An 8,653-nucleotide genomic window follows, 5' to 3' on the forward strand; every position below is an offset into this window, starting at 1 on the left:
GGGAAATCCAAATCAAAACCTCAATCAGATACCAGCTCACACCAGTCTGAATGGCTAAAATTAACAAGTCAGGAAATGACAGATGTTGGTGGGGATACAGAGAAAGGGGAACCATCCTACAGTGTTGGTGGGAATGCAAGCTGGTGCAGTCACTCTGGAAAACAGTATGGCGGTTCCTCAAAAAGTTGAAAATAGATCTACCATATGATCCAGCAATGGCACTACTGGGTATTTACCCCAAAGATACAAATGTAGGGATCCGAAGGGGTACATGCACCCCGATGTTTATAGCAGCAATGTCCACAATAGCCAAACTATGGAAAGAGCCAAGATGTTCATCAACAGATGAATGGGTAAAGAAGAAGTGGTATATATATACAATGGAATATTATGCAGCCATCAAAGGGAATGTAATCTTGCCATTTGCAACGACATGGATGGAACTGGAGGGTATTATGCTGAGCAAAATAAGTCAATCAGGGAAAGACATGTATCATATGACCTCACTGATGTGAGGAATTCTTAATCTCAGGAAACAAACTGAATGTTGCTGGAGTGGTGGGGGGTGGGAGGGATGGGGTGGCTGGGTGATAGACATTGGGGAGGGTATGTCCTATGGTGAGCACTGTGAATTGTGTAAGATTGTTGAATCACAGACCTGTAGCTCTGAAATGAATAATACATTATATCTTAAAAATAAAAATCAAAAAGAAGAAGAAGAAAGCAGGAAGGTTAGAATAGGGGGGCAGAAATCGGAGGGGGAGACGAACCATGAGAGACTATGGACTCTGAGAAACAAACTGAGGGTACTAGAGGGGAGGCGGGTGGGGGGATGGGTTAGTCTGGTGATGGGTATTAAAGAGGGCACATACTGCATGGAGCACTGGGTGTTATACGCAAACAATGAATCATGGAATACTACATCAAAAACTAATGATGTAATGTATGGTGATTAACATAACATAATAATTTAAAAAATAATAAATAAAAATAAAAAGCATTAAATTTTAGTGTTTGTGAATTTCAAAAAATTTAGAAAATATCTAAAATTAAGAAAAAATATTTTGATTAAACTATATTTTATAAATAAACTATAAACTATAAATAAATAAAATATATTCTAAGTTCAACATTAAATATATATATATGTCATTAGTCACCAAATAAGTATTTCAAAAATATTATAATCTTAATTTGTTTTAGTATCCCATTCTCACTTTCAAAAGTACACTGTCTTAGAAGACAAAATATATCACTCTGTAGAAGAGGAAAACTAGGCCCAGGGAATTTAAGTAATGTTCTCAAGATTACTCAGATCTTTAATATCACAATTTCAACTTAATGTTGTCCTATTGCAATCCTCATGCTCTTCCTACTACACATGCTTATAATTTATGTAAACCTATGTAAATTAGTAGATAAAATGAATTTAAAAATCTATTAATAGTAAACATAGTTAATTCACCTGCCTTTGGGTGAGGTCTAAAACTCAGAGTGACTGAAAGATTCATCTTTCTCAATCTTATTTTCTTCTGAACTTTGTTAATCCTAGATGCTTCTCCTCGTAGCTTATATTTATCAGTATTGCTCTATTTATGTTTCTTTTTATGTTATGCAATTCATTGCCACACAAACAACTTCAAGAGGGCTGTAGGTATGATTATATAATATTTTGTAAATAGTCTGTAAAAGCACAGAGAACTGTGAAAGTTAATTAGATACATACTTTTGAAAGTAATATTTCACTATTAAATTATTTTCTAATACAAATACAGCAGTATATACCTCTTCTTTGAATTAAGTTGAAAGTAGTGGGCCCTAAAGAACAATATTCTCTTTATATTTTAATTTTTCATGTGTTACTTTGTTCATTCAGTTTGTAGGAAATTTTATTTTAAAAATGTACCCATAGAAACTAAAATAAACATTGCTTAAAAAGTAGGTGATATATACAAATCATTTTGATATCTAGTAAAGCATCAACATAAAAACCCAAAAAGATTTTATTTACTACAATTCATTCAATGGAAAATTCTTTTTTTTTCAGCCTAAACTATGAATTCAATCTTACATATAGTCATTTTCATGTGGAAAATTGTTGCATTGTTCAATTGCAAACAACAGAGAGGTGCATTCCTCTCTCTCATCTTGATATTACTAATTTTTGTTTCTCAAATACTCAACTGCCAATAAAGACATTCAAAAATTAATTGTTTGAAGTGATCTGCTTATTGTATATCTACATTACAATGAAAGAATATCAAAATTTTATCTTTTCAAATCTAACTTTCATGCACTGTGGATTCTATGTAGCTAAAAAGACTTACAAGTAATGGTGAATGTTACACGTCTATTCAGACAGCTCAAGTGAGGGAATCTAATACCATTGTCCAGTTGTATAACAGCCTTTTACCTTTTGGAACTACATACGTGGCTCAGTTATAGTTCATTATTATTAGCTGAAGATATTTTAGCATTACAAAAATTGTGAAACTTTTGTGATCCCATAATAATCAACATATGGTTTGAATATCTGAAAGAAGGTTGTTGTCCAAATCAACTTCTTCCTATGTCAAAGTCCGTTAAAATATCTTTTAGTCATTTCAAGGTTAAAGCTTCAATAATCATCATATCTGTTCTCTATATGCACTCTAAACATTCAAACAAATCATGGGACCTTCATATATTTTGCAAAGAAAATTCAAGCAGCATGATAATTTAGTGATTTCAACTTTCTGTGATCTAGAAGTACTTAAGTGACTGAGAAATATATAGACAAAGGAAGAGCAAGCTAAACTCTCCCATTGTTGGTGTGTGTTTTTCACATTTAGGCTTCCAGTGTGGGAACTAAAAGTATATGGTGGATTTAGCAAACCATTACAAGTGATACACTGATAAAAAGACAGCCTTTATTCATATAGCACTTAGAGAGGCAATATGTTTGTCAATTTATTGACCTTGTAGAGGATGTAAAAGTAATACAATATTTGGGTAACATAAATAGTGCAGCATAGGGTAAAATTTTGTCCTTTATTCCATATCATTTTAGATGTGATTTAGTTCTATATAAATGATCCAATAGCCAAAATTATTTTATAGTTAAAATGATCACTGTACATCCCCTTAAAAGTGTTTTTTTAAATAGCAACATACAAATTACCATTATTTTATTTAGCCTATCAAACAAAATCTGACATTTATGTCCCATCTCTGTATTTTCTCAATCTTTGGAATAAAGTAGGTTTAGAGCTGATTTCTAAGCTACTTTCTTTTGTGAAGGTCTTTTTAACAAAGAAAGTGACAGTTTACAAAGATAACAAATGCTGCTAAGTGCCTTTTGTCCTTACTTGCTAAAGTTTGTCTTCCAATGGCCTAGATGCTTAAGACATCAATAAAAACAAAAACTGTTCTCATTGCATTTTGATTATAAATGTGTGAACAGTATTCTATTAATTTCTCATTTCTGATGAACAGTAAACTCTTCTAACATTACAATTCTCTTTACTCTTCATTTAAGAATGATTAGACATGAGTGGTTATTAAAGAGCCTTTAGCAGGTGGAAAAAATGAACTTATATAATTTTATGTTTATTTTCATTGGTAATTGCCTTAGGCATATCTTCTCACTTAAAAAAAAAATAAAAGGACACCCAAGGATATATATGTGTGTACAAATGCCAAGGGTACTCACTTAAATATATACTGACCCATTGGTCCCTATTTAACAATAAAAAATACCCTCTTATATGCAATCAATTTAGGCTATTATTGAACTCAATATCGATAACCTCCTGTGGTAAAAATGAATATCTGTCCATCTCAATCTAATTTCTTATTTTTCAATATCAATTGTCCAGGGTACCCAGCCAACAAGTTGTGAGTGGCATGTTAGTGGAAGTGACCTGTGTCACTTCCAGGCCAAAGCTCTTAAGCTAGTGTACTTTCTCCATATTCTTTTCCCTTTCTGGCCACCTGAATGACAATCTGCCAGGTAACATGAAAATCAAGTTTTAGAAAAGCAGAACTAACAAACCTATATGATTCCTGGACTCTTAGGTGAGCAAGAAATAAACTATATATTTATTGATCCATTTAGTATTTTAATCTGTTACTGCAGTTCTAGCCTACTCTAATTAATGCATTCCTCAATAATTTTTCTTCTATAACCAAAATGGAGTTATATAGGACACTATTCTTTCATCATCATCCACCACATAATAAGTATGTTTTTCAGGTCTATAGTGTTTCTCAATTGCTAGCTTCAATTTGTATTGGGTAAAATGTGTTAGAAAGTATATATTTTGGGGTGTCAGAAGACATCAGTTTAACCCCCACTTTGCCTTTTCTTGTTATGTTACTTGGTGTAATTTATAACCTTTGTGCCTCAATTTCCTCATCTGAAAACTATTTAATAATACATAATTGACAATTGTGTGTCAGTTTGTGTGTGTGTGTGTGTGTTGTGTGAAGGAATTAAAAGATAGTATTTATTAAAATTCCAAACATACTTGAAATATTATTCCAAATCAATATTCACTAATATTAAGTTGATTTGATTAATAATAAAGTAGTGATAGAAGTAATCAGGCATTACTTCAAGATTTAGATGGAGAAAATGAAATCCAGAGAATTTAACTCAGTAGCATTGGTGAGATTATGGGGAAACTTCCACTTTTACTTTACTCATGTTTTGCTAGTCCTTTTTCTATGAAAATGAATGATTGTTGGGAATAAAGTAAAGATTTAACATAATCCTAAAGGATTAAAACATTGGACTATTCATCAATTAATGAAATTTGGTCTGCTTAGAAAGCTACTTAAAGAAAAAAAATAACAGTTGCTCCATCTCACACCATGAACCCCAATTCCCAGCTCTTCTTCCCTGGTGCCTACACCCAAATCCCCCCAACCTATGAGATGCTCAAGGAGGAGCATGAGATGGCTGTACTTGGGGCACACCAGAGCTGGGCTCCTTTGACAACCACCATGATCAACATCCACAGTGAGACGTCTATGCCCAACTACGTCATCTGGTCCCTGTTCAACACAATCTTCACAAACTTGGGCCGCCTGGGCTTTGTGGCATTGGCCTACTCCATGAATTCTAGGGACTGGAAGATGGTGGATGACATGATTGGGGCCCAGGCCTATGCCTCCACCACCAAGTGTCTGAACATCTGGGCCCTGGTTTAGGCCTCTTTCTGATTATTATGTTCATCATTATTTTCACCACTGGCTCACTGATGACTTTCCAAGCAATTTCAGAGATCATATAAGGTTATGGAGGCTACTAATAGCTCCCCATGGCCTGAAGCTATCACTCCTTTCACAGCATTTTCTGTATATGTCAGTCTACAATTGAATTCAACAAAGCACTTTTATGTGGAAAAAGAAAAGGAAAAAGAACAATAGCATTTGGGAATGATATAGGTTAGCAATTAAGAGTAAAGATTCTGAAACAAGATCATTCATATACATAACTGTTTCACAGCTTACTATCTGCATAACTTTGGGTAAGTTATTTAACTCTTTAGGTCTCAATTTAATAATCTCTAAAAAGTAGGTAGTAATAGTACTTACTCATCGGGCTGTTGTGATGATTAAAGGAGGTAATCCATAAAAGCACCCAGAACCACATTTGACACATAGTAAGCTCTCAAATGCTGGTTATTTTTACTGAGAAATATGTGATACATGTGAGAAATTATAGATGTTGATTATTGAAAGAACAGGGAGAGAATATGTTGACTGTATTAGTATCTGTCTAACTTCTCTTTCAGGTGGCTGAAAAATACACAATCATCTGTAATGCTATCATTTCAATCACACAAATCTTTAAGTCCAAGTTCATTCATCTATTTATAGTTAACCTAACTACAGGGAAGTGTCAGAGAGATAAAAGTAGCAATAGGATGATACTGAACTGTGACTGAGATGTCCAGTATAATCAGATGATCAGGAGAAGCTAAATCACTAGCATAATTTATATTTGGACAAGACCTCTGCTTTTTTTAAAGGTTCTTCCTGCTTTATGACAAAACTAAATTATTATTTCTTTGTTTTCTTCTGATTAAACAAGCATCTGCATAGTGACCAAAATTAATTTCTCTAAATCTAATCTAAATTTGGATTTTTAAAATAAATCCTAAAAGGATTTATAACATGGAAAATATAATGGAGTCTTTGAAATTACTGGAGGGAAACCTAGATTTCTGTTTGACTCCAGTCAGTCACTAGAGCACTACAGCACTTAATTCATTCACTGATATATAAATGATATTTCTATATTATCGCCCTCTTCTCAAAAGTAGGTAACTATAAGCAATATATGAACATGTGAGTGGTTAAGTTGTTGTCCCAATCCATAAAACTGATCTTTAAAAAATATTTTAAATATAAGTATCTGTGCAGTATAAAATATCAGACAGAAGTCTTGAACTTAATTTTAACTTGAATTTTATCTTTTGGAAATAGACCTATAAGAAGACAATGTCAAAGGCATTTTAGCATGAGAAAAATGTCTACTGCCACACTTCTGAACTTTTTTTTTTATTAAAAAGTCAAGTTTCTGGTACAACCACTATGGAAAACAGTATGGGGTTGTTTTTTTGTTTTTTTTTTTAAATAAAAAAATTAGAGCTACCATATGATCAAGCAATTCCAATTCTGAGTATATATCTGTAGAAAATGAAACCAGGACCTCAAAGAGATATCTGTAGCCCCATGCTCATTGCAGCATTATTCACAATAGGCAGACCTAGAAAGAACCTAAGTGTCCATTGGATGAATAAAGAAAAAGTGATAAATATAAATATATGTAAATATAAATATATATATAATTGGATATTATTCAGTCATAAGAAAATTCTGCTATTTGTGATAATATGGATGGACTTTGAGGATATTATGCTATGTGTGATAAACCATACAGAGAAAGATAAATACTATACGATTTCCCTTATATGTGGAATCAAAAAAAAAAAAAAAAAAAGCCAAACTCAGAAACAAAGTAGAATGGTGATATCCGCGGGTTGGAGGTAGGGTAAATGGAATGATGTTGGTTGGACAAAGGATACAAACTTCCAGTTATGAGATGAATAAATTCTGGGAATCTCATATACAGCATAATGACTATAGTTAACAATACTGTATTATATTCATAAAAGTTGTGAAAAGAGTAGATCTTAAATGTTATCACCACAAAAGATATATATATGATATATATTTATATGTATAATATAAGTAATTATACATATATAATTATACATAAATATACATAATTATGTCAGGTGATGAATGTGTTAATTAATCTTATTGTGATACTCATTTTGTAATGTATAAGTGTATCAGATTACCACATTGTATACCTTAAACTTATACAATGTTATATGTCAATTATATCAAATCTGGAAAAAAAGTCAATTTTCTACACTATAGCACATATGTTTAGTTTCAGCTTTCATAAAATTAGTTAAATTTGCAATTCTATTCATGTGAGCACCTGAATATTTTTCATTTGCTTGTGTACATTTATAAAATCATTCTCAAAAAGAAGGCCTATGTGAACAATATCAATTCCAAAAAAAGTCTCAGGTTTGCAAATGTACTAATGAACGAATATTCATTCACCACCTTCTCAAATTTGTATCTGAAAATAGCATTTCTTTTTTTAAAAAATTATTTATTTTTTTGTTTTTTAAAGACTTTTTATTTATTTATTGACAGAGAGAGACACAGCGAGAGAGGGAACACAAGCAGGGGGAGTGGGAGAGGGAGAAGCAGGCTTCCCCCTGAGCAGGGAGCTCGGTGTGGGGCTCGATCTCAGGACCCTGGTATCATGACCTGAGGCAAAGGCAGATGCTTAATGACTGAGCCACCAAGGCACCCCTAAAAAATTATTTGTAACTATTAAAATAACATGTATCTTTTACTTTAGGGCAAAATAAATGGCACATGGGAAGAAAAATATTGCTTACAAAATTATTAATACTATTATTCAAAGTAACTTGTAACCAGATTCAGATTTTCTTCCCACCTCTTTGATGTGAATAAGAATAATGAATTCTTGGGGCGCCTGGGTGGCTCAGTCGTTAAGCGTCTGCCTTCAGCTCAGGTCATGGTCCCAGGGTCCTGGGATCAAGCCCCGCATGGGGCTCTCTACTCGGCAGGAAGCCTGCTCCTCCCTCTCCCACTCCCCCTGCTTGTGTTCCCTCTCTCACTGTGTCTCTCTCTGTCAAATGGATAAGTAAAATCTTAAAAAAAAGAATAATGAATTCTTCAAAATTACTATTAATTAGCTAGACACTGAGCCCCTAAGTTTTGAATACTCTTCTTTGCTAGTGGAAGAGGACTCCTCAACCACATTGAGAATGGTGTCTCCACCATAATCTGAGGGGATTAGCCTTGCATTGTTTGAGGAAATTGTAATAGCATCCCTGAGGCAGTTACCCTGCAATAGATTGCTCATTTTTCTCAGGACCCACCCCTACCGCTTATCTCAACTTCTAGACCTTTAACTAGACTCAAGTTCCAACAGGTCCCTAAAGTTGAGGTACAAATTGTGATCCATGAAATTGTGGGTTATGTATGTATAATTATTTATATTATATATACATAAATATATATAATATATATGTATCTTTTGTGGTGATAA

At 33.2% G+C, this 8,653-nt stretch overlaps 1 protein-coding gene across 1 annotated transcript; it reads left to right on the forward strand.

Moving 5' to 3' along the window:
• The first annotated feature begins 4,917 nt into the window (after positions 1-4,917).
• Positions 4,918-7,334, forward strand: LOC123838143 (interferon-induced transmembrane protein 3-like). Its single transcript, XM_045867279.1, has 2 exons — positions 4,918-5,187; positions 7,290-7,334. The coding sequence occupies exons 1-2, from the start codon at positions 4,918-4,920 to the stop codon at positions 7,332-7,334; spliced, it is 315 nt and encodes a 104-aa protein (XP_045723235.1).
• Positions 7,335-8,653: the final 1,319 nt, after the last annotated feature.

The sequence above is a fragment of the Mirounga angustirostris genome, unplaced genomic scaffold (assembly GCF_029215605.1).
Source record: "Mirounga angustirostris isolate CCGP_5_RB_7025 unplaced genomic scaffold, mMirAng1.0.hap1 SCAF_11, whole genome shotgun sequence".
Classification (NCBI taxonomy): Eukaryota; Metazoa; Chordata; class Mammalia; order Carnivora; family Phocidae; genus Mirounga; species Mirounga angustirostris.

Coding starts and splice junctions, on each gene's coding strand:
- LOC123838143 (XM_045867279.1), top strand. CDS start 4,918: ATGCTCAAGGAGGAGCATGAGATGGCTGTACTTGGGGCACACCAGAGC. Junction 5,188..7,289: donor GTCTGAACATCTGGGCCCTG/GTTTAGGCCTCT, acceptor TAATTATGTCAG/GTGATGAATGTGTTAATTAA.